Source organism: Lissotriton helveticus, chromosome 11, assembly GCF_964261635.1.
Source record: "Lissotriton helveticus chromosome 11, aLisHel1.1, whole genome shotgun sequence".
In the NCBI taxonomy this organism is placed as follows: domain Eukaryota; kingdom Metazoa; phylum Chordata; class Amphibia; order Caudata; family Salamandridae; genus Lissotriton; species Lissotriton helveticus.
In genome coordinates this window covers 1,146,935,028-1,146,961,501 of record NC_136072.1, presented here as the reverse complement: position 1 = coordinate 1,146,961,501, position 26,474 = coordinate 1,146,935,028, and the positions used below count along the sequence as shown (strand labels likewise).

At 49.9% G+C, this 26,474-nt stretch overlaps 1 protein-coding gene across 1 annotated transcript in view; it reads left to right on the top strand.

Annotated features, from left to right (window-relative positions):
- TANGO2 (transport and golgi organization 2 homolog) overlaps positions 1 to 26,474 on the top strand; it is a 538,903-nt gene that overhangs the window by 317,708 nt on the left and 194,721 nt on the right. Inside the window, exon 6 of the mRNA XM_078667926.1 lies at positions 17,901 to 18,015. Coding sequence (XP_078524052.1) covers positions 17,901 to 18,015 — 115 coding nt within the window. The remainder of the gene's footprint in view (positions 1 to 17,900; positions 18,016 to 26,474) is intronic.

Here is a 26,474-nt window from a genome sequence, read left to right as displayed (position 1 = left end):
AAATCTCCATTTGTGATACATTTTACCCGGATATATTGCTTACTTCGTCATTACGCTCCATTCACTATTGAACAATGAAAGTAAAAGTACATGACCTAGGAGATTCCTGTACGTTTACCCCCTTTTTAGGTCTGGCTTGATAGCCCATCTGCTGCGAGACCTTCTGTGATCATCAGGGGTACTACATAGAGTTGCTCCGGCTACGCACACATGTTGGTTGTCAGAAGCACAGCATGTGATTGGACATCAGTTGTAGTAGTCCGCCTAAGATATTGTTTAATTGCACTTATGAGTCATGCACCGTTCATGATATGCTTTATAGGTACTTTATTTTCCCCACATCGCCAAGGACTCGACCATCCCTCAGCACTGACACCGCAAGCTTTAATAACCACAGAGCTAAGGTTGAAAACAGTAGTGTCCGTCTGTCTGTGTGCCTGTAGTGTCCGTCTGTCTGTGTGCCTGTAGTGTCCGTCTGTCTGTGTGCCTGTAGTGTCCGTCTGTCTGTGTGCCTGTAGTGTCCGTCTGTCTGTGTGCCTGTAGTGTCCGTCTGTCTGTGTGCCTGTAGTGTCCGTCTGTCTGTGTGCCTGTAGTGTCCCGCTGTCTGTGCGCCTGCAGTGTCCATCTGTCTGATTGCAATGTCCGTCTATCTGTGTGCCTGCGGTGATCGGCTGTCTGCCTGCCTGCAGTGTCCGTGGTCCGTCTGTCTGTGTGTGTGCCTGCAGTGTCCGTCTGTCTGTGTGCGTGCAATGTCAGCCTGTCTGTGTGTCTGCAGTGTCCGAGGTCCGTCTGTCTGTCTGTGTGCCTCCAGTGTCCGTCTATCTGTGTGCCTGCAGTCTCTGTCTGTCTGTGTGCCTGCAGTGTCTAAGGTCCGTCTTTCTGTGTGCGTGCTGCAATGTCAGCCTGTCTGTTCGTTCCCCCAGCAAAAAAAAGTGAGCAACCACTGTCAAGGAAACCACAGTGTCATGGAGCAGCCCCTCTCCTATCTGTTCCTTCCTTCAACAAATCTCGCACAGGGTGAAACGCCGAAGATGCACCACTCCGTGCCAGCAGGAATAAGAGGACTTTGCAAACAGCAAAAAAAAAAATGGAGCACATTAAAACTTGGCTGCGCAGCCATGTAAGAGGCAGGGCATGTCTGCGCTTGTGCAAAGTAGTATATTATAACCAGCCACGTAAGAGGGCCGATCTGCGCTTGCGCAGAGTCCCCATCTCCAGACCTCACACGCGTCACCCAGCATCACAGGCACTGGTCACGCTCGAACCCGCGCCATCTTAAACCTTTGCACCTAGGATCTCCGTGCAAATCAGAGCGCTCCACAGCCCGGGGATGAAGTGCTGTGTAAATGTCACAGTGCAGTACATGGTATAGGCCAATTCTACTACAGTACCTGCTTCAGTGCACACTTGCACTGAGAACAACTGCTGTGCTGTGACAGCTGTGTGGGCGGATGGCTGTGAGAGCTGTGTGGGCTGTGAGAGCTGTGTGGGCTGTGAGAGCTGTGTGGGCTGTGAGAGCTGTGTGGGCTGTGAGAGCTGTGTGGGCTGTGAGAGCTGTGTGGGCTGTGAGAGCTGTGTGGGCTGTGAGAGCTGTGTGGGCTGTGAGGGCTGTGAGGGCTGTGAGAGCTGTGTGGGCTGTGAGAGCTGTGTGGGCTGTGAGAGCTGTGAGAGCTGTGTGGGCTGTGTGGGCTGTGAGAGCTGTGTGGGCTGTGTGGGCTGTGTGGGCTGTGTGGGCTGTGTGGGCTGTGTGGGCTGTGTGGGCTGTGTGGGCTGTGTGGGCTGTGAGGGCTGTCAGGGCTGTGAGGGCTGTGAGCTGTGTTGGGCTGAGAGCTGTGAGGGCTGTGAGGGCTGAGAGGGCTGTGTGGGCTGTGTGGGCTGTGTGGGCTGTGTGGGCTGTGAGGGCTGAGAGAGCTGAGAGCTGTGTGGGCTGAGAGAGCTGAGAGCTGTGTTGGGCTGAGAGCTGTGTGGGCTGTGTTGGGCTGAGAGCTGTGTGGGCTGTGTTGGGCTGAGAGCTGTGTGGGCTGTGTTGGGCTGAGAGCTGTGTGGGCTGTGTCGGCTGTGGGCTGTGTGGGCTGAGAGAGCTGTGTGGGCTGTGAGAGCTGTTGGCAATATAAATAACAATGCCATTTATTTATAAGTAAAAAAAAAAGAAATGTCATGAGCAATGCCAATAACTCTAACTTTTCCAAAGGCGAAACCATTGCATTGTAAATGCTTGTTTTTATGTCTTGGAACTGGGACGTGATTTCTCCAAACGAGGAATCCTCGCTGATTTCCACTCCTGGAAGGGCGAATGTCCCCTGACCATGCGGTCACCCACTTGCTTGTTTAGTAGATTTTGTTATTGGAAATGTTTCCCTTCTATATCCTGGGTGTCCTTACTTCTTGGGTCAAAAGGGTGACTGTAACAGTAGCTGTGTCGCTGTCATGTGCCGATTTGGGCACAGATGGTTGTCTCTTCTAGCGAAAGCTTCCTTCTCGCGTCCTCGTTTCAGAAACAGTGTGAAGAGACTGGTATATATTAAAAGCAGGGTTCAGATAGGTATATAATAAATAACGCAGGGTTTTGACGGGCATATATTAAAAGCAGGATTCAGGAAGGTAGATAATAAATAACGTGGGGTGTAGCCAAGATGGCGTCTGCATCGGACACTTGCTAAACAAGCTATGTGCCTGGCCCAACAGCTAACCTGAAATCCGGCGTTATCAGCCTGTTAACAGGCTTATTCTCGCTTGCCCAAACACCCACAGAGCCAGGTTTGGCTGTCGGCTGCGGAGATTTGCCTCAGAACACATCAACACGAAGTTGTGGCAGAGTAGGGCCTGTGGCGCACTTATCCGGAGAAAACTCACTGGAGAGGGAGAGGTCCTGTGGACTACAGAGGGGAGCAGAGCACTGGACCTGCACCGCGTGGTGGGCCTGAAGCATTACTGGGCCCCCGAAACTGGGCCGGGGAGGCATGCAGCGCAAACTGAGATACGGCCCTGCTACAGGTGTGGTCGGCTCCTGTGGACTGCGGCAACTTGACTTCCATCACTGCCGGATGTTAGAGGAGGCCCCTGAAGGGTGCATTAGGGGCATGGAGGACTTCCAGAGAGTCTGTGTCAAGGGACGAGATGGGCAACACGTGAGACATCTTGCATTGCTCTCTGGACGGCGGTTTCGCCAATGCCAGAGGGCTGGGCCAAGAACCAGAGTGGTGGTAACCGAGGGGCGACCTGTCCATTTTTGGAGGCACCACCTTACCTGTGCCTGCTGACAGTTTACCCCGCAATGGACAAATGAGTGGCGGCGCAGCTTTGGTGGTGAGGTCGGGCAGCAGTGTGGTTGTGACGCACCTTTCTCCCCGTGTAATGGGCACGGTGCTTGCGACTTGTTAGGGACCGATCGGTCTAGGCTACCCTGGGGAGTTATGACCACGCCTGTTGCGCCCCTGGGGAAGTGGTGAGCCCACCGCCGCCATACGGTGCTGCGGGACTCCCTGGAGGGAGCAGAGGTGCAGGGGCAGACAATGCGACCTGCACACAGGAACACTGCTCGGAGCGCTGAGATGTCTGATCCCCTCAGCAATTGACATCGAGGAAGTGGGGGCTCTGGAGAGTCCCCGAAGCCGCTGAGAAGAGGTAGCTCCTGCTACGATATGCTTGGGAAGACTAGACCTGCCTTACTGAGGTAAAAGTAGTTGCCCTGGTCTACCCCAGGGATTGTGATCCTAAGTTCATGCAACAAAAGGAGGGGGCCCCCTTGGGTGGTGGACCACCGCGGTGTTCCCTCTGTACAGACAAAGTGCCCCATCTTGAACTGATAATTACCTGCCATACCCCGCCCTTGACCGTGAGGTGCGGTGTGGTGTTGGCTGGTGCCCTGTGAGGCTCGCTGCGACTCAGGGCCCTGCATCGAACTTATGGCCTGTGGGACTGCTCTGTCATCAGCCTGAGATATTGATGAGACTGAGAAAAGCGGCAGTGAACATAACCCGCCTCTGGTGCCAGAGTGGGGACCTATAAGGGCCACATTGGAAGAGTTGCGCACGTTTCCCTAAGTGTCTAACCCTGTTTGTAATCCCTAATCCACTGCGGCACTGATAGGGAAAGCAAGGCCTTAACAAACGGGAGCTGAATGCCTGAATAGTCCTGTTGAGCCGCGGCGGAAGATGATGACACCACCCCAGCTGTGGAACCTTTGCGGCACCAGCCGAATAACATCCTAGCGGCCATAGCTGATACTAAGGCCACCCTTCAACAAGACATACGGTGTCAGTGGGCCTTGGCCTATTGGGAACGGAACACCACAAGTTGGTGGACCAAGTCAATGGGGTGGAGACCTCCATTACAAAATTTCGACCTGAATGCACAACACTTACGATTCAGATGTCTAACCTGAGATACAAGGTGCTGCTCCTCGAATGACGTGCAGAAGATGCTGAGAGCCTCAGTAAACGTAACAACATCAGGGTTGTGAGCCTCCCAGAGGGAGTTGAAAAAAAAACGATATGCTGGACTACCTGGTGGACTGGCTACAAATGGAGGTAGCCTCGGCCTGCTTACTCCCTTCTTTGCACTGGAGCGGGCCCATTGGCTAGCGGCGCGGCTGTTGATCCTGGACAGACTTCCCAGACTGGTGGTGGCCAGGCTGCTCCACTTTCGAGACAGATATTATATTGCAGAAGGTGGGTTTGGAGGACCCCTACACTGTGGACAGCGGCAGGGTCACCATATTCCTGGACTTTACAGCAGCAATACAGGCCAGAAGGGCCTCCTTTATCCATCCTTTATTCCAAGTCAAGAGGGCCCTCTGTGAAAATTATATCCAGTACTCCCTGATGTTTCCATCCAAACTCTGGATTATTCTCGATGGCTCTACACACTTATGTGAAGATCCGGCGGGGACAGCCCTCCCCACAGCACATTCGACACCGCCGGTACCCAGGCGGAGGGTACGGATGCACTCATGCAGGTCTGTCAGAGGTGGCCCCAGGAGTGACCTATGCCCCTCGCAGGCTGAACTGTAACTCGCAGCAGCCCTGCTGGCAGTAGCAGACATTGTGCACGAACACAAGAAAGCCTCAGGAGCGGAGTCTGCATCAACCTTAAATCAGTGGTGTCCTACTCAGTGTCCTCGCATGGTTGATGAGCTGGAACTCCCAGTGGTCGCACCCCAGGTGGCGGATGACCTGGTTTGATAATCTTTGTGATATATGGTCCTGTTGTTGCACGGACAGTGGGGCGTTGGGGGTGAAGGGTGGGAGAGGTCTCCTGAACTGAGCCACACATACTCATGCGGTCTATAAACCCATTGCAGCATGTGTGAATCTGATTGACTGCCAGAGAGATATTTGTACTGACCAAACTGTGATGGACCGGTAATGCATGGACTCGGCTCGCTCGTCTTGGCCCACACCTCACGGAGAGGCCCTTGTAGGCTGACAGGGGGAAGATATTCATTTAGGAAATGTTTGAGGTATTCAGTTTGGATGGCCAGCTGTTGCTGTACTGCCCTGGGGTTGGGGAGTACATAGTTGGGGTTTGTTTATGCCTTTCTTTTCCCTTTCATTATTCTTTTTGTTTGTGCAGGGGCTGCGCAGCACGATATGGGAGTTTAGAACCCTGAGGGACTGTAGAAGGTGTGGCTCTCTGCGTCTCCCTATGGCTGATTGCTGACAGACTCTGACATTTAATTCATGGAACATTAGGGTGATGGGATCGCCCGCAAAGAGCCATACAGGGGAGTACAGGTGGCCATGCTTCAGGAGACCCACCTTGTCTGGGCTGAAATTGATTGCCTGAAACGTAGATGGCTGGGCCAGCTTAATATTACTTCCTATTCGGGGGTGGGGGTTTTATTATGGATTAGGGCAGGGGTCCCCTTTGAGCTCACCCACCCCATTATAGATAAGGAGGGTAGATATGTTTTTGTAGAAGGTAGATTGTTTGGGAGTAAAATTACACTAGGAAGCATCTATGCTCCGAACGAAGACCAGATTTCTTTCCTCCATTCACATAGCTGACCTACCACCTGATAGCCTACTGCTAGGTGATTTTAATTGTGTACTAGATGTACTGCTGGATCACACGACCTCACCTCTGATCGGGTGTGGGCAAGCTGGCAGAAGGACTACGAGACTGGGTGGGGCACTGGGGGATTGTGGATGTTTGGAGGACCCAGCATGGAGAGGAGCCTGACTTCACATACTGCTCCCATATCCATAACCTACACACCCGGATAGATCGATTTGTATGTTCTCAGAGACTTACCCAACATATTGTGCACTCTGAATATCTTGCCTTGTCCGACCACAGCCCCAATCTCCTGGGAGAGAGGGGGAGTGTCCACCTGTCCCCACGTGGTGGCTCAGTCCAGCCTCTCTGGAAGACACATGCTACTGTGATTCCCTTGCGGGGGTGATCTGACTGCTTCACTCAGAATAAGGGCTCTGCTTCCTCAAGTATAGTGGAGTGGGAGGCTTTTAAAGTTGTGGTACGGGGGCATTGTATCGGGCAGATGGTCGGTTCCTAGAGGTAGTTGAGTAGGGAACTCCAGACACTAGAGGATAAACTGCATACCTTGGATAACGTCCTTGGTGCCCAGCCAGAGATACTAGATGAGATTCAGGAGACAAGGGAACCGTATAATATCACTCTGGAAAGGGTGCATAGTCATGATTACAAACAATACATTAACAGGGCGCACAACGAGGAAGGGAAGGCTTGGCCGACTGTTAGCATGGCTCATTATACCAGACTGTCGGGGGCATTACACACATCCAATAGAGGGATGGTCGGTCTCTACACTTGCCCACAGCAATCAATAAATAATTCTTCAATTATTGAGAAGGCTTGTATGCTACCCATGTGCCCGTCACGGCAGAGGCTCGGTTGGCCTTTTTAGTGGCTATACCACTGAATACATTTTGTGAAGAACACAACAAAGACCTGGGGGAACCTGTAACAATACAGGAGATCTAGGTAACTATTAAGGAAATTGGAAGGGGCCAAGCACCAGGCTCTGATGGCCTCCCAACTGAGTTTTCTGTGGTTTATGTGGGGACCATTGCCTCCTGGTTGCAAATGCTGTTAGCGGACTCGTGGTGGCTCGGTACACTCCTGGAGTCCACCAATGACGCAGTGGATATTCCCCTTCCCAAAACTAAGACACATGGAGCCCAGGTCACCGAATTCCACCCCTTCTCTATGTTGAACATAGACTTTAAGATCCTTTAAAGGTTTTGTCCCTCCGATTGCTCCCACATATATGGGCTCCGAATCATGAAGACTAAAGCAGCTTTATCCCCACCCGCTGCACCTCTCAGCACCTGAGGCAGCTTTATCATGTGATGCATCATCCTGAAGCCCTTGCAAATCGGGACGCAGTGCTGATGCCAGTGGACCTTGAACAGGCGTTCAACACTGTGCGGTGGGACTTACTATTTGATGTGATGCCTAAGATGGGCCTGGGAGAGAACTGGGTTAAGTGGGTCAGATTGCTATACACCGTTCTGACGGCCGGGTCAGAACTGCCGCCACGCTCTCCCCACAATACTGGGTGTGTACAAGCACGAGGCAGTGATGCCTGCTGTCCATGTTGCTGTTTGCTCTGGCCATTGAACCCCCACAGAGCTCTTCAGACAGGAAGGCCGGGACTCTGGCATGACAGTTGAGGGAAGAAAACACATTATCTCCCTTTATGCGGATGATATACTCCTCTACCTGAGAGACCGGGCCTAGGGCATTACAAGAGCTATGGTAAAAAATCTACTAATCTTTGTGGTCCTTCACAACTGGAAGAAGCAGGAAGAGACCACTGTCCCAATCTGGGCCTTCAACGACAGATCACTGCTGATGGTGATACCCAGACTTTTATTTGAACATGCTGTGTGATTCTGTCCCCGACTACAACCCTGTTGGGAGGCGGTACTTGCTGCAATGGGGGAACACTTGGATGATCTCCCCCTTGTTCTCTGGAGGCATGTGTGCTGGGGCTGTTCCTGAGGCCAAACTCACGAAAAGTTGGTCCTAAGTGTATAGATCTGGCCCTAGTGTTAGCCAAAAGAAGAATAGCTATGACCTGGAAATCGGCAGTGGGACCCAGGGTCCTGACTTGGAGGACAGATGTCACACAGTGGGCGAGGGCTGAGGAGCGGGCGCTGATTAGAGAAGAAGCCAGAGGGGTACGGGTCCACCATATAGAGTATTTATGGACTGAGGTGCTGGTAACATGGGAGCACCCGGAGTACGCCCCCGGGGGTGACCCGGAGACAAGCAATGACTCGCTAGAGAAAGGGGAGGTTGAAGCACCGGGGGACCAAAGAGACGAGACGGCTGCGAGAAGACCTGGGTGACATCCCTAGAACTCTGGCTTTAATGTACCGCCCAGTTGTAACGAACAGAGGAGGTTAGACACACCCCTCCCTATGCAGGGCAGAAGGTGTGGCCTTGGTCGAAGAGGGCATTCATTACAACACTAGGAGGGAGCCGCCCATTGGAAACTACCAGGCCCCTCTTCCAAAAGCCTATCGCCCTGATAGTTAGAGGTAGCTGCCCGCTATCACTGCGGGCTGGCGGCATGAAGCTGACTGAGTCCTTTCACTATGCAAGGTCACCCTATTTGTCTGTGTTTTCATTTCGGTTCATTATATTTTCCCACTCTCTGTTACATACATGGAAAATGTATTTCCTTCAAATGCTATATTATATTACTGTTGTAACGTTGTCATACCCCCCTTCGTAAAAGTTAGGGGATACTACTTAGGAACAGCAATGGTGTAAACTGAAAGTAACAATCGGATCTGATCAAACAAGAGTGCTGAATTTTGAAAATTAGACAGTGAAATTACTTATTACTACATGGCACACCGCTGTAACTTGTTAAAATGTAAAATGTCAATAAAAAAACTTTAAATAAAAAAAGTGGATAATAAATAACTGGGTTTAGACAAGTATATATTAAAAGTAGGGTACAGATGGGTAGATGATAAATAACGCAGAGTTAAGACTGTCATATCATTAAAAGCGGGGTTCACCGAGGTAGATCATAAATAATCCAGAGTTTAAACTAGTATATATTAAAAGCAGGGTTCAGGTAGGTAGATAAAGCAGGGTTTAAACTGGTATATATTAAAAGCAGTGTTCAGGTATTTTTTGTTGGATTCTAGCTTCATAAGGGAGCCAGTTGAGGGATTTCAGGTCAGGGGAGACGTGATCGTACCTTTTTGACCCCATGATAAGTCTTGCTGCCGAGTTGAGGGAAGCCCTTGGGGTGGCTGTTGTGGCTCTAGGCAGGCAGTGAGAGTAGCACTTCCGTATTCCAATCTGGGGATTAGGAGTTATGCAGTGTCAGCTTGAAGTCTGTTTCAGGGAGGAACGGTTTTAGTTTCCGTAGTATACTCAGTTCGCATGTTTACTCCTTTGGTGGTGGCACTGATGTGCTCCCGCATATTATGATTTTTTTTTTTTTTTACATTTTTATTAAAGTTTAAACACACAAATAACTGAGCAAGGAACAAAGACAAACAAGGCGGTATCATTACTATACAGAGTTTCATCATGTGGGGGGGAGCGGGAGAAGTCCACAATTGTGCATACAATATCCGTGGTGAGAAATCTCGAAGGGGGGGGGGGGCAGTGGGATCAACAGCAGTCCGATACATAGCATCAAGTGGAGGAATCAGCGGGTCACGGGGATGCAGGTTCAATATCTAATTCTGGGAGAGGGGGGGAACATATATCACCACGGTTAGAGTTCCATTGAGTCCATATCTTCCCCCATTTACGGGGCGTACATCGAGAAATATACACAGTTTTTTCCCTGAACATGCACCAATCCATGTTTTGTTTCCATTGCCGAATCCCAGGCGGTCCCCGAGCACCCCATAGTTGGGCAATATCCCTCTTGGCGATCATGTTGCCCAGGGTCACCCATCTAAGCTGCGATACATTGTAGTCATTCGGTTCCCACACATTCAGCAAGCATCTCCTAGCCTCCGGCATCATCCGCACACCCGTGACCTCACCCATCACTTCATGTATACGAGTCCAGAATCGCGCTATCTCAGGACACTCCCAAATTATATGCAGGAATGTGCCCACGAGACCACAGCCACGCCGGCACAGTCCATCCACAGAAAAGCCCATGTGTACCAAGCGAGGTCCAGTCACATATACTCTATGAAGGATTTTAAGCTGCACAAATCTGAGGTTCGCCGGGATGGCCACCTCTGTGGGGGAAGAGATCGCCGCCTGCCAGTCCTCGTCGTCAAGCTCTAGTCCATCACTGATCCAAGTCTCTCTAAGGTGACACAAGAGATCGGACCTGGCGTTGATCAATTTTTTATAAATGAGCGAAATCGTACTGTCCGGGACGTGTCCGTCTAGGATTCTATCCTCGAGCGGGGACGCTTCCGGTATGTCTAAGCCCGAGGGGAAGACAGAGAGGACCGCGTGGCGAATCTGGGCATAGCGAAAAAATTCGCGATCGCTCAGATCGTATTCAGTTTTCAGTTCGTCAAAAGTCTTCATTCTTCCCCCGGCCCATACATCATTCACCTTACAGATACCTATCAAGTCCCATCTATCAAATCCCTTCGACTGCCAAAGAGACCCAAGTCTGTCGGAGGCATACAGCGGAGTGGCGCGAGTCAATTTATCCATCCAGCCTATTGCCATTGAAGCATGGCGCCATACCTGGATGGCCGTCCTGGTGGGACCCGTTACATTTCGAGGAGTGAGTCTGGAGTAAAGAGTTCTGTAGTGGTCACCACCAGGCAAGAGCCACTTGTCCATTTCAAAGGCTGGATTCGGCGAAGGACCGTACATACAGTGATTTATCGCCCCTAAGTGAGACGCCCAATAATAACGACGAATATCAGGTAGAGCAATACCACCATCATACCACGGGAGTGTCATTTTGGCAATAGCAATACGAGATCTACCCCCCCACACCAGTTGCCTCTGCAAGCTCTCAATCTCACGAAAATATTTAGTTGGTACTATGTCAAGTGTATTCTGTAGTGCATAGAGGAAACGGGGCAGCGACATCATTTTAAACAATGCCGCTCTTCCCAGGGGGGAGAGAGGCAGTTTACCCCAGGCAATAACATCTGTCCGGAGGCGTCGAAGAGGGGGCAGCAGGTTTCGGTCAAAACGCAGCTCAGGCTTCAGAGAGATAAAAATGCCTAGATATTTAAATCCATCTTGCGCGACCGCGATGGGACAGCCACGAGGCAGAAGAGGAGTGTCTCCCGATAGGACATATATACAGGACTTCGACCAGTTAATGACAAGACCCGAGTTCTTACGAAAAGACGTCAATACATCAAACAGTACAATGAGGGACTTTCGAGGAGACGTTAGATACAGCAGAATATCATCCGCATAAAGAGTCACACGGTCCTCAAGTTCCGAATTCCATCTAATGCCCCTCAGGGACGGTTCCCACCTCAAACAGGCTGCCAGTGGTTCCAAGGCGAGAGCAAACAGGAGAGGGGACAAAGGGCAGCCCTGTCGCGTTCCCCTGCCGAGTGCAAAGGGAGCGGAGACATGACCGTTAACCACCACTTGAGCCAAGGGATCAGTGTAAAGCAACTTGACCCACTTAATGAACTCCGGACCGAAACCAAATTTGGCAAGAACCGCCCACAAATACGGCCATTCTATTGTATCAAACGCCATAGTGGCGTCCAAAGACGCCAAAATGGCGGGCTCACGTAGCGTCCCAGCTCGCGCCAGGACGCCATGCAAACGTCGAAGGTTAAGCGCCGTGTTGCGATGCGGTATAAAGCCGGATTGATCCGGGTGAACCAAGTCTCCTATGACAGTGGCCAAACGCGTAGCCAGCATTTTGGCCAGGATCTTAGGCTCGGCATTGATCAACGAGATAGGTCGAAAGGAGGCACAGCGATCTCGAGGTTTGCCATCTTTGTGGATGACGACTATAGAGGCCAGTCTCTGGTCAGGGGGGAGGGACCCCACCTTCAGAGCCTCGAGAAACATCGAGCGCAAGTGTGGGGCCAACGTATCAGGGCGAAGTTTGTAGAGCTCAATAGGAAGTCCATTTGGGCCCGACGCCTTGCCAGATCGGACCGAACGAATGGCAGCAGCGATCTCCTCCACAGTAGGCGGCGCATCCAGAACGCCTCTATTAATATCAGACAAACAGGGAAGTGCAATATCCCGTAGTAGCAAGTGGGAATCCTGTTCAGATCTATCAGACACTGGGGAGTATACTTCCCGGAAGTATTCAGCAAAGCATGTAACAATATCAACAGGGTCAGTGTAACTATCCCCATTCTCAGCAACAATCACAGGAACAACCCAACTTGCATTCTCCCTTTTATCCAGCCAAGCAAGCAGCTTACCAGCTTTGTCACCTACATCATACAGGCGTCCCTGCTGCTGTCTGCCCATTTCCTTAGCAGCATCCGCGACCAGAGCCCTATATTCATATTGTTTCAACTCCAGCAAATGTAGCCCCTCCGTGGTGACCCCAGATTCCAAGTCTCCCTCCAGAGCAGTGATCTCACCCTCAATACGAACCACCTCAGCACGGTTAGCCCACTTAACGCTGCCGATCAAAGAAAGGGCCTGGCCACGAATGACAGTTTTATAAGCCTCCCATAGCGAAATCGGGGAGGAAACAGAACCTACATTCTCTACAAAATAATGGTCGTGAGATTTAACCAGCTCGGCCCTAACCTTAGGATTTCGGAGATACCAGGGGTTGATCGGAGCCACGCGGCCCGCCGAACCCCGTTGCGCATCCACCACCAACCAGAGCGGAGAGTGGTCCGAAATACCCCTCGCAAGGTGCTTTACCTCCCGGATGGCGGAGGCTTGGGACGATGGAAGAAGAATATGGTCCAGTCTCGAGAGACTACCATGGGCTCCAGAATGGAAGGTATATTGCGACTGCTCCGGGTGAAGCAAGCGCCAGCAATCAGTTAGCCCCAGAGTCTCCAGAAAAACACTCAACCAGGACTGGGCCCTCGGTAGTTCCCGGGGAGGGTGACGATCACGCATCCCAGAAACCACGGAATTAAAGTCACCACCAACCACAAGCAGACCCTCGGGGAATCCCAGGATGACCCCACTCAGATCGGCGAAAGTGGTGGCTTGGAGGCCCGGGGGCACGTACACAGAAAGCAAAACCACAACCCTCCCCTCCCAACGCCCAACAATGGCGGCATATCTCCCCTTATCGTCAATCATGACATCATCAATGGCCAAGGGGAGGGAAGTCCGAACCAAAATGCCCGCCCCTCTTGATCCCGAAGTGAAACCTGAGTGCGCCACAAGACGATAGCCATGCCTATTGAGAGCATAGCACGTGTTGCCGAGCAAATGCGTCTCCTGTAGTAAGACAACATCAGGAGACAAACATTTCAGAAACTGCATCACTACCGCCCTCTTGATCCTATCCCCCAACCCGTTTACATTCCAACACAGTATTCGGAGTCCTCTACCCCCCATCCCCGCAGTCGGCCCCGCCCCCGCTCCACACTCTAAGCAACATCCAAAAACAGGAGTTTGTCTCGTCTTCGCCATGCAAGTAACAATAAAACGCAAACCAAAACCCCCTTTATCCAAACATGCCCTAACCGTCTCACCCCCCACCCCGCACCCCTGCGAAAGACTAGAAAGCCCCATAAACTTGCAGTGTGCCTGTCGCCCTACCCCCCAACTAGTCTACGTAAAGAAAGCCAGGAGGAGAAGGACCCACTCACCCCCCACCAACCCCCAAAGGACCAAATACTTGTAATCGATAGTGTCACAGCATTAGCCACAGCTCAAAGTCAACTATAAAGGAGCGGGGGCCGATACCGCTCTCTATTCCTGTTCCGTTAGGCCTCCCTCCGCTCGATCCGATTGTCCAGAGCCCTCAGAATGTTCCTGTTCCGTGTATATCGAATCCAGCCAGTCACTCACGATCCCAGGATGGTCGAAGAAGAAAGTTCGATCATTATGTACCACACGCAGGCGGGCCGGGAAGAGCATAGCATACTTCATGGATCTTTCTCTCAGCCTCTTCTTAACCCCTTGAAACCCCAGTCTCTGTTTCTGAACCTGTTGGGTAAAGTCCGGATAAAATCTGACTGTGGAGTTCTCGAAGGCGATGGGACCAGATTGTCTCGATGCTTGCAGGATAGTGTCTCTGTCACGGAAATTAAAGATCCTTGCAATGATGGGACGTGGATTAGCACCTGTTTTAGGCGGGCCCCCAGGGATCCTGTGTGCACGCTCGACAGCGAAAAACTTGCTAAGACCCTTGGGTGCCAAGTGGTTCAGTACCAGGTCTTCCACCAATAGGTCCGTCGAGGTAGCATGCGATGCTTCCGGAACACCAATCAAGCGGATATTATTCCGTCTGGCACGGCTTTCAAAATCCTCTAGACGCCCGGAGAAATAGTCATTAGCTTTCCGCAGGTTCCCGACCTCAGCTTGTAAGTCAGAGACGTCGGTAACAAGGCTAGAAGTCTTAAGATCGAGGGATTTGACCTTTTCATTCGTCTTCGCCAGGTCTGCCCTGATCAAGTTGACATCTATGGAGACAGTATCCAATTTGAGGGACAAGGCCTCGTATTGCTGTCCCAGTGTAGCCTTCATTCCAGAAAGGGCGCCCATAACATCCCGTAACGAGAGTTCCTCTTCAGTCGAGGGTCCGTCCGGAACCAAAGCCGCGGGTTTAGACACTGCACCCGGTGATCCTTTAGTAAGGGTGTACCTGTCCATAACGTTCGATTGTACAGCACTTCCTCGAACACCCGGCTTAGACTTGCGTTTCTCAACCTCTGGCTTGGTGGCCATCTTAGATCCCGGACCCCGGAGGGTCGCTTGATGTCGGGTAAAAATAATTACTGTAGAGGCATAGGCAGCACCAAGGAGGGTAGAATAGAAGCCCGTCTCAAACCTGGAGGCGACAATAGGCTGGCGTTGAACGTCGAAAGGCCAAACAGTAAGGGCAATCAGGTCCTGCCACACCGCAGGCAAGGTCAACCAGGTCCCTGGGCAAGAATCGAAACCGAAAGTGACTGCCGAGCCCAGATGAATCCAGTAGACCGTTGTTGTTCGATTACTGGTCGGCTGGCAGAGATAACATAGCCCGGGGCACCACCGTGGAGCAGGCCTGAGGAATTCGAAGGTCCGTAGCACCGGTCCCCAAAGTCCAAAACAATTTCCGAAAACGGATAAATGATCAGCCAGGCTTCGCCATGAACAACCCGTCGTCCAAAACAGGATAAAATACAGGATAATCGGTGGAGGTGGCGAGGGTCCGGGAGCCCTGTGCTCACGCGACCATCTTGGGCGCGCGTGAAGCTCCTCCCTCCATATTATGATTTTTGTCCAGGATTATTCCCAGTGATTTGGCTGACTCAATGATTTGAGGTGAGCATTTGAAATCTGTTAAATGGTTCATCCAATCACTCGTTGAGTTTATCTGGTTGGGTGGGGCTATTAGGAGAAATTCAGTTTTTTGAGTGTTAAGTTAGAGGTTGTTGCCTCTGAGCCAATTGTGGGTGTTTTGAACAATGGGATTGAGAGATTGGGGGTCTTCAGGAGATGAAAAAAGTACAGTTGAATGTCATCAGCGTAGAGATGATAGTGAATGTTGGAAGCCCTTAGCATTTCAGTTAATGGTTCCATGAATAAGTTGAAGATCGTGGGGGAAAAAGAGGAGCCTTGTGGGACCCAGAGTGTGACCGGCGAAGTGTTGGAAAGGGATAGATTCACCTTGACTTTTTGCGTTCTGTTTTGCAGAAACGAAGTGAGCCAATTTAAGACAGACCCTGATAATCCCATCCTATGCTCTAGTAAATCAAGAAGGTAATCATGCTTTACCGAGTCAAAGGCAGAGGAGAGGTCCAAGAGGATTAATAGGCATGATTCGTTTTGTTCCAATATTTTTAGAGCATCGTCCACTATGTGTCAAAGCCTAATCAGTGCTGTGGCCAGAGCGGAAACCGGATTGGTGCTGGTCAACGAGATTGAATTAGTGGACAGGATCGCAAAGTTGTACATGAACACATTTTTCAAGAACTTTGGCCAGTGCCAATATGTTGGAAATGGGGTGAAAATTGTCAAGGTTTGTTGGATCAGCCATCATTATTTTTTTTAATAGGGGTGACCTGTCCGGCTTTTAGACAGTCCTGTAATTTACCCTGACTTAATGAGGCATTTTATTAAAAGCAGGGCTCAGGTAGATAGATAATAAATAACACTAGATTTTGACTGGCATATATTAAAAGCAGGGTTCAGGTAGGTCGATAATAAATAGCGCAGGGTTTAGACAGGTATATATTAAAAGCAGGGTTCAGATAGGTAGATAATAAATAATGCAGGGTTTCTTCATTATTTATGTACACTTTATTAATCTGTTAATATTAATTAAACATAAAAGCAGAGTTCTATTCATTAAATGTTGCGGTTTTTACAGATATTCATTAAAACAGGGTTCAGAGAATGAGCATTAAAAGTGGGGTTCAGACGGTTATATATTAAATATGCTCTTCAGACCGGTATTCATTAAAAGCAGGGTTCATACAGGTGTACAATAACTGCAGAGCTCGAATGGGTATACATTAGATAATATGTAAAACTGGGTATACGTTAAAAGCAGGATTCAGAGAGGTATTCATTAAACAGGGTTCAGAGGAGGATATACATTAAAAGTGGGGTTCAGACAGGGCTGCATTAAATGTTATGTTAAACCCGGTATCCATTGAATGCAGAGTTCAGACATGTATGAATTAAACAAATGACTCAGACGTGGTACACATTAAATTCAGATTTCGTACTTGTATTGATTAAAAGCAGGGTTCATACGAATTTACATTAAATTGATGGTTTAGCTATGTCTCAATTAAACACAGGGTTTAGTCCTGTATAATTTACCCGCAGTATTCAGATGGACATAAATGAAGGGCAGGGTTTCTAAAGTTTAGCAAGTGTGTATCAGTGGAATATCTCTTAATTAAGCAATAATGACTCTCCTGGGCCCAGAATCCTCCTACTTGTTGAGGTGGTGTTTCTATCACAAGTACCTTTAACCCGTTGGCTGCTGCCGTCGGCCAACGGTTGTCGCACACGTCCGTTGGCCGACGCTGCCCCACCCGTTTTTCGAACGTTCAGCACTGGAGCTGAACATTCGACGCAGCCAACGGGTTAAGTAAATTCTTGGTAGGCAGTGGAGAACATGCAAGATGTGAATAGTATCTGGAGTGCAGAAAGTGGGAGTTTGTACAGCTGAGGTATGCCGCGTGCCACATAATGTGCTAGTGCACGTACGTATGTATGACATCATAGCAGCAAGCGTACTTCAGCTCTGGATTATGCCCGGGTCACTATTCATAGTGGAAGCATTATGGCCAAGACCTTTGTCAGAGAACTCCTAGCCTAGTCTCAGGGAATTCCCTGGCACAGCACCTTGCCACCTGCTGGCGAGATCTGATGCCCTACATCATTGTTCTTTTGAAGACAATGAAGAAATGTCAGTGCTGGGTGATGTGGACACTAGTCTTGGGGGCAACTGGCATTACTCATGATCCTATTCTGTACTACCTCCGACAGTGGGATTCCGGTTCTTGAAGGTGCTCACATTGGTTGTTTTCCTTGTTTGTGTTTTAGTTTGTTTGTAGAACCAGCTCAGCATCTGGGCTTCTAGTCACTGTCTAGAGTTTACACGTTATTTGTAAGCATTGATCCAAGGCAGATTGGTTTATGGCCATGTCAGGGGAGGTCTGGAGGGGAGACCACAACTCAACCCTACTGGCTGTGTGGAGTGACAGATCTGTCAGAGTATCATGATTCCCTGGTCTAGAGCCGCCCTTGATTTTGAAAGCCAGTGTGCATGTATAGACCATGCCTCTTCTCAACCAGCTCAGTTTCCCCTCTGCTTATCGTCCGTGCAGGTTCTCTGGTAGCAAACTTCCTGGCGTCGGACATGGACAGCTATTCGTACCTGAAGAAGATTGCAGCCGAAGGACACCTGTACAATGGGTTTAATCTCATCGCAGCTGACCTCAGGTAAGCTGACTGGACCCTTGAGAGCACACAGTCCTAGATGGTCAAACTGCGTCTCTGGGGATGACCAGGTGATTACTTCTTCCTTGACAGAACTTGTACAATTGTATTAGGTGGAAGACTATGATCTCCTTATGATCTTCTGCGCTCTATTATCTTACATGGAAGTCTGCGATCATTGTATGAAAGCCGATCTGTAATTTTCCTATTACAGTCTAGTAGTGATATCACTAGTCAACTGTGACAAGCAGATAAGGTAGCTGCTCAGCTGTAACAATGTCCCCAGATAGTACCTGCTCAGCTGTAACAAAGTCCCCTGTTAGTAGCTGCTCAGCTGTAACAATGTCCCCAGTTAGTAGCTGCTCAGCTGTGCTAATTAACCCAGTTAGTTGCTGCCCAGCTGTAACAATTTGCCCAGTTAGTAGCTGTTCAGTTGTAACAATGTACCCAGTTAGTAGCTGCTCAGCTGTGCCCGGGTGCCGACTTAGTAGCTGCTCAGATGTAACAATTTATCCAGATAGTAGCTGCTCATCTGTAACATTGTACCCAGTTAGTAGCTGCTCTGCTGTAACAGTGTACCCAGTTAGTAGCTGTATACCCAGTTAGTAGCTGCTCAGCTGTAACAATTTACCCAGTTAGTAGCTGCTCAGCTGTAACAATTTACCCAGCTAGTAGCTGCTAATCTGTAGCAATGTACCCTGTTAGTAGCTGCTCAGCTGTAACAGTGTACCCAGTTAGTAGCTGCTGGGCTGTAGCAATGTACCCAGTTAGTAGCTGCTCATCTATAACAGTGGGCCCAGTTAGTTGCTGTCCATCTGTAACATTGTACCCAGTTAGTAGCTGCTCAGCTGTAGCAATGTGTACCCAGTTAGTAGGTGCTCAGCTGTAACAGTGTACCCAGTTACTAGCTGCTCGGCTGTAGCAATGTACCCAGTTGGTAGGCCCTCAGCTGTAGCAGTGTACCCAGTTAGTTGCTGCTCAGCTGTAACAATGCACCAGTTAGTAGCTGCTCATCTATAACAGTGTGTCCGGTTAGTAGCTGCCCAACTGTAACAATGTACCCAGTTAATAGCTGCTCAGCTGTAGCAATGTACCCAGTTAGTTGCTGCTCAGCTGTAACAATGTACACAGTTAGCAGCTGCTCATCTATAACAGTGTGCCCAGTTAGTAGCTGCTCAGCTGTAACAGTGTGCCCAGTTAGTTGCTGTCCAGCTGTAGAAATGTACCCAGTTAGTAGGTGCTCAGCTGTAATAGTGCACCCAGTTAGTAGCTGCTTGGCTGTAGCAATGTACCCAGTTAGTAGGTTCTCAGCAGTAACAATGTACCCAGTTAGTAGCTGCTCATCTATAACAGTGTGCCCAGTTAGTTGCTGCCCAGCTGTAACAATGTATGAGCCCAGTTAGTAGCTGCTCGGCTGTAGCAATGTACCTAGTTAGTAGGTGCTCAGCTGTAACAATGTACCCATTTAGTAGCTGCTCATCTATAACAGTGTGCCCGGTTAGTTGCTGCCCAGCTGTAACAATGTATGTACCCAGGTTCGAGGCATGTGGGCTGCTGAATTCATATCTATAGCATAGATCGCCGCCTAGTGTTGTGTCCGGATGATTGCACATTGTTGTCCTGGAAGAGTCTTCGAAGTATCACGAGATAGGTGGCTCCTCCCCTGGACTACAGTGCGCATGGGCATCGACTCCATCCCCAGATTGTTTTTTTCCGCCATTGGGTTCGGATGTGATTTCGACAACTCCTGTTCGGAATCGTTATAGAACTTTTTCAAGGCCAAAAGGCCTTCTTCGGACCGTCGGTATTGTTTGCGTTCGGTGCCCGACTATATTCCAACTCGTCGAGTCGGATATCCGGGGGGGTCGTGTGACTCTTCGGTGATATAGGCCCAGTCGACGCAGCAAGACTTCGACGGCATGGAACGGAGTCCGTTCAAGAACTGTCCAGTGTGTGGTTCCAAGTACCCACACATTGACGTCCATCCAGTGTGCAACAAGTGCCTGTCGCCGGACCACGACGAGGCCAACTGTATGGCCTGTTCCAGGTTTCGATCGAAGAAAACAATCAAGATGCGGCCCAGCGATCGGCTCCAGCACCGGTGGACATCTTCGACGACGCGGAGGCAGACGCGCAAGAGCTTCAACTGCAGGTTTCACCTCCATCGGGGGTAGTCGAGTCCGACTACGAAGCGGACGTCGAAGGCCAAGACCTAGAGGAAGTCGTCGATGAGGTAGGGGACGACGACGAAGCATTTGGGGCCATGGAAGATAGCTCGGAGGAAGAGCTATGCCCCGTTCGTACACTTACAAAGGCTCAGGTCGAGGGATCGCCACTCGGCCTTACCCAAGACCTTACACCAAGATCCACGGCCCCGCCTTCCGGCCCGGCTACGGACACCTCAGCGGAGCCGCCATTATCTAAATCGAAACCGAAACTGAAACCATTGGTGTCGACGAAAACAAAGATGGCCGTGGCGCCATCGAAACCGTAGACGTCTGCTCCAACATCGACGCCTTCGTCTTCGGAGGCCTCAAAGCCAAAGAAAGCTGTCGACCAGGCAAAGGTGCCGAAAGGGGTCAAGGAGCCAAGCTCGACAAAGGCCGTCGAGCCGGTGTCAAGCAAGGCAGTCGAGCCGAAATCCAAGAAGGCTGTCGAGCCTACATCAGGCAAGTCTGTCGAGCCGAAAGGCAAAAGGCCTGTCGAGACGAAGTCGGCCAAGGGCGCAGAGCAACAATCTGGGGTCCCGACGCAAAAAGTCAGAGATGCCGATCCGAAGCCGTCAGCGTCGACGTCTACGGCTGGGGACAAAGATCGAAGCGCACCGGTCATGGATTCTCCTGCGTCTCGAACGGACAAACAGAAGTCATCGACGCTCGGGTCTTCCCCTGGGGGCGGACCGAGGTCATCGGTCGGGTCGACGAAACCATCCGCTTCTTTTACGAAGCAGGTCTCAGACTCCCTCAGGCGAATTAAAGACAAGGCTTCGGCATCGCAACCGAGCACACCTTCCGCACCGAAGCCAGCTGCCCCACTGAAGAAGACTTTGATGCCGATCCTCTACACGTTACCGCCTAAGGTGGCGCCGAAGGCCTTCGCACCACGGTCGGTGCCCAAGGACTCGGACGTGTCAACGCCAACTCACCCGGGTGGGAGTTTGAGTCATCGACAACCTTTATTAGAAGAGCGGTCGGAGCATTTCATCGATGCCGACACCGGGAAGCTCACGCTTTACAAAAGGAAGATAACATCACAGCCTTTGGAGTCATTTACGATTCCTCTAAAGCGCAAAAAGCCTGCACCAGAAGCTCCAGTCCTGGTTGAACAGATTCTTCCACAGACTATCAGGAGTGCAACACCTTCACCCACTTATTCTGATGGAGATGCAGGGGAGCAGGATGAGGAGTACAATTTTCCTGCAAACACAGAGCCTGATGTGCAACAGGACTCGTGGATGGACACAGGTGATCAAGGGGATCAGCACACAGTCCATGACCCTCAGAGTTATAACGTGAAGACGTCTCCCACTGAAGATTCTGCGGCATTTAATGCCTTGATTGAGAGGGCAGCTACAAACCATGATGTGGAAATGCATGCTGACCCTGTGGAGGTTGACTTCCTTTTTGACACTTTCTCCACTGCTGAAAAAACTGTCAAGACTCTTCCAATGCTAAAAGGGGTCCTTAAGCATGCTGCGGACATTTTCAAGGAACCCACGAGGTCAAGGGTTGTCAACCCTAGAATAGAGAAAAAATACAGACCGGTACCTGGCGATCCAACCTACATAAAGGGCCAGTTGCCTTTGGACTCTAATGCCCGCAAACGGGCGAACTCGCAAACCACGGGTGAAGCTCCTCCCCCAGACAAAGAGTCGAAAGTGCTGGAGGCATCAGGGAAGAGAGTAGCAGCTCAGGCGGCCAACATCTGGCGCATCTCAAACACGCAGGCTTTGTTGGCCAGATACGATAGGGAATGGACACTAGTGTCTACTTAACCATTGGTTAGACTTTGACAACCCTCATAGACAACCTGGTTCAATCGATGCGGTATATCTTTTTTCCGCCCCGTCAGGTGTCATGGCATATTCATAGGGATGTCAAATAACGTGCGGTATGCCTGCCTCACCCGAGGCTACCTCTGGTTCAGGTAGAAGTGTCCAGAAATGATAGGGAAGGGAAAGAGGATTTCATTTAAAAACAGTGTGTCACCCCAAAATTCTTTTTAATGAAAAGGTTGACACTGTATTAAAAAAATTCGATATATGAATGTAATCGAGTAACTAGATTACCATATATCTATGTATATATGGATGCGTCAACATGTTTCAGCTCTTTTGGCCCAGCCGGGTCTGAAGAGCTTTCGTCAGGACAGAAAGGACAAACAACATACAAAAAGGTACTCACACAACTTGTGTTGGGTCCTTTAGCTAATATAGCATTTCTTATTTAGTCACCTATAATGTGGGAACACAAACAGTACACTACATTATGGTATATCAGTTATGGTGATTAGGCATGATACTTTTTTTAAGAGCGCACCGACTAGAATTACTAGTAAAAATATATATATGCACCTAATTCAAGATACATAAGTTATGCGTAGGTAGGAAAAACGGGAGACAGCAGGTTTTCAATATGCAAATACAGGCAGGAAGCTATTTCTGCATTACGTGTTAAGGGAAGTAGGGGGGGGGGTTGTGATGGAGTAGACAAACTGTAAATAATAGAACTGTAAGTAATCAGTCTTATTAGTCGAGCTATATTGGCGTTATCGAGCATCTATTTCTCAAAAGCGCGATGTTATTTTGCGCGCTTAACATCGCGCTTTTGAGAAATAGATGCTCGATAACCCCCCCCCTACTTCCCTTAACACGTAATGCAGAAATAGCTTCCTGCCTGTATTTGCATATTGAAAACCTGTTGTCTCCCGTTTTTCCTACCTACGCATAACTTATGTATCTTGAATTAGGTGCATATATATATTTTTACTAGTAATTCTAGTCGGTGCGCTCTTAAAAAAAGTATCATGCCTAATCACCATAACTGATATACCATAATGTAGTGTACTGTTTGTGTTCCCACATTATAGGTGACTAAATAAGAAATGCTATATTAGCTAAAGGACCCAACACAAGTTGTGTGAGTACCTTTTTGTATGTTGTTTGTCCTTTCTGTCCTGACGAAAGCTCTTCAGACCCGGCTGGGCCAAAAGAGCTGAAACATGTTGACGCATCCATATATACATAGATATATGGTAATCTAGTTACTCGATTACATTCATATATCGAATTTTTTTAATACAGTGTCAACCTTTTCATTAAAAACATTTTTGGGGTGACACACTGTTTTTAAATGAAATCCTCTTTCCCTTCCCTATCATTTCTGGACACTTCTACCTGAACCAGAGGTAGCCTCGGGTGAGGCAGGCATACCGCACGTTATTTGACATCCCTATGAATATGCCATGACACCTGACGGGGCGGAAAAAAGATATTCCGCATCGATTGAACCAGGTTGTCTATGAGGGTTGTCAAAGTCTAACCGATGGTTAAGTAGACACTAGTGTCCATTCCCATTTTTGATTAACTTAGTATCTAACTAGGGGAACTGAATGGACCTTGAATCCTCTTCCCTCCCTTTTGATAGAAGCCGATACGATAGGGCACACTATGACACCCTAGAGCAGCTGATGCAACACCTTCCAGATCAGTTTAAAGAGGGAGCTGAAATGCTTATCCAGGAGGGAAAGCTCATCTCCATCGCTGCTATAAAGTGTGCGCTAGACGTTGCGGACACGGCAGCAAGAGCAATCAACACTAGTGTGATGCTGAGGCGTCAGGCATGGCTCCGCATCTCAGGGTTCAAGCCAGAGATACAGACTACTATCCTCAACCAGCCGGTTAACCCAGACAGGTTATTTGGTCCAGAGGTAGATACCACCCTGGAAAAGATCAAAAAAGATACTGAGACTGCCAAGTCCATGGGTGCTCACCAGTCACAACAGTTTCGAGGGAACACTTTTCGTCACTCAGGCAATCGAGGTGTTAACAGAGGACACATGTCGCAGCAGACGCCATTCAATAAAAGTGGGGCGCAATCCTCGTACACCAAGCAGGGTAGAGGTGGATACAGAGGAACCAGTGCCAAGGGTAGAGGCAGAGGCAACAACAGTTCCCGTTCCTCTGCCACAACCAAACAGTGACTCACTGTCACTGCCCCCCGACCATCCAATACCTGTCGGGGGGAGACTCCAACAGTTCCTGCCAGTCTGGAAGTCCATCACCACAGACAGGTGGGTCAGGAAACTTATCCAGTTCGGCTATTGTTTGTAGCTAACATCCACTCCACCCAACATACCCCCAAAACAACGTCCTATGTCGGCAGAGCACTTGCACTTATTGCAGCAAGAGGTTCTTGTGATGCTGCAAAAAGGCGCAATAGAGCTCGTGCCAGTGGAGGAAGAAGGCACAGGGGTTTATTCCCTGTACTTCTTAATCCCAAAGAAGGACGGATCACTCAGACCGATTCTAGACCTACGCCCTCTGAACCAGTACATTCTTTCAGAACACTTCCACATGTTAACACTGCAGCAGGTTCTTCCATTGTTAAACCAGGGAGACTTCCTCGCAACCTTGGACCTCAAGGATGCTTACTTTCACATACCACTCCATCCATCCCACAGGAAATACCTCAGGTTCACCATCCACGACCGGCATTACCAGTTCAAGTTCCTCCCTTTCGGAGTGACCACTGCCCCCAGAGTGTTCACAAAATGTCTGGTGACAGTAACGGCGCACCTCAGGAGACAGAGCATACATGTCTACCCTTATCTAGACGACTGGCTGGTTCAAGCAAAGTCGGCCCAGCAGTGCGCCGCAGACATGTCCCACACCATTCACCTCCTTCGCAGTCTGGGGTTTTCACTAAACTATCCAAAGTCGCACCTTCAGCCAGCCCATGTGCGCCAGTTTTTGGGCGCGACGATAGATACTCTGGCAGCCACGGCTCAGCCAAACCCAGTGAGGGTCGACAACATCCAGTCGCTCATCCAAAGGTTCAGACCGCAACACTCACTCCCGGCGAGAGTGTTCATGCAGCTGATAGGCATGATGGCCTCCTGCATCTTCATAGTCCCGCACGCACGGTTGCATATGCGTCCGCTCCAAGAATGCTTGGCACATCAGTGGACTCAGGCTCAAGGACAGTTGAAAGACCTAGTGTTGGTGACCGGTCGGGCATGCAACTCTCTGCATTGGTGGAATCCACACAACCTTTGCAAGGGCCGACCGTTCCAAGAGCCTGTGCCACAGATTATCCTAACGACGGACGCATCTCTCCATGGATGGGGAGCTCATGTGCTCCACTACACGGTGCAGGGACTATGGACAACGCAGCAAAAGAAGATGCACATCAACTACCTAGAACTGATGGCAATCTTCATGGCACTCAAGTCCTTCAAAGTACATCTGTGCAACAAAGTCGTGTTGATCCGGACGGACAACATGACAGCCATGTACTACATCCAAAAGCAGGGAGGTACACACTCTCCACAGGTGTCTCATCTGGCTCAGAGCATGTGGAAGTGGGCCATTCAGAGGAACATCTTCCTCATGGCGGAACACCTCCCGGGCAAGGACAATCAGATGGCGGATCTGCTCAGCAGATTCAGCCACCAGATGCACGAGTGGGAGTTACATCCATCAGTACTCCGCCCGTACTTCCAGCAATGGGGTCATCCAGAGATAGACCTGTTTGCCACAAGGGAAAACGCAAAATGCCAAAGCTTTGCCGCCAGGTTCCCTCACCCACAGTCGCAGGGCAATGCGATATGGATGAACTGGTCAGGCAGATTTGCGTACGCTTTTCCCCCAGCACCTCTCATTCCGCTGGTGGCACGGAAGCTAAAGCAACACTCGATGACGCTCATCCTGGTTGCTCCAACGTGGGCACGCCAACCATGGTACACCACGTTTCTAGAACTCTCCGTGGTACCGCATCAAAGGCTGCACCTCACACCAAGGCTCTTGACGCAGAACCATGGCGACATTCAGCATCCAGATCCGCAACAGCTCAATCTGGCGATCTGGCTCCTGAAATCTTAGAGTTTGGCTACCTTAATTTGCCTCCTGAATGCATGGACATCATCCGGGAGGCAAGAAAGCCCACTACCAGAGCTTGCTATGCGGCAAAATGGAAGTGGTTTGTCATTTACTGTACAGAACACAATATCAACCCGCTAGATGCATCCATTCCTAATATCATCTGCTATTTGTTACACCTTTACAAATGGAATCTAGCATATGCTTCCATTCGGATACACTTATCCGTCATAGCGGCTTATCTCCAAAACAGGCAGCATCTCTCTGTTTTCAGGGTGCCTGCCATTAAAGCGTTCCTAGAAGGTCTGAAGCGGGTCATCCCTCCCAGGACCCCACCGGCCCCTGTGTGGAACCTCAATGTGGT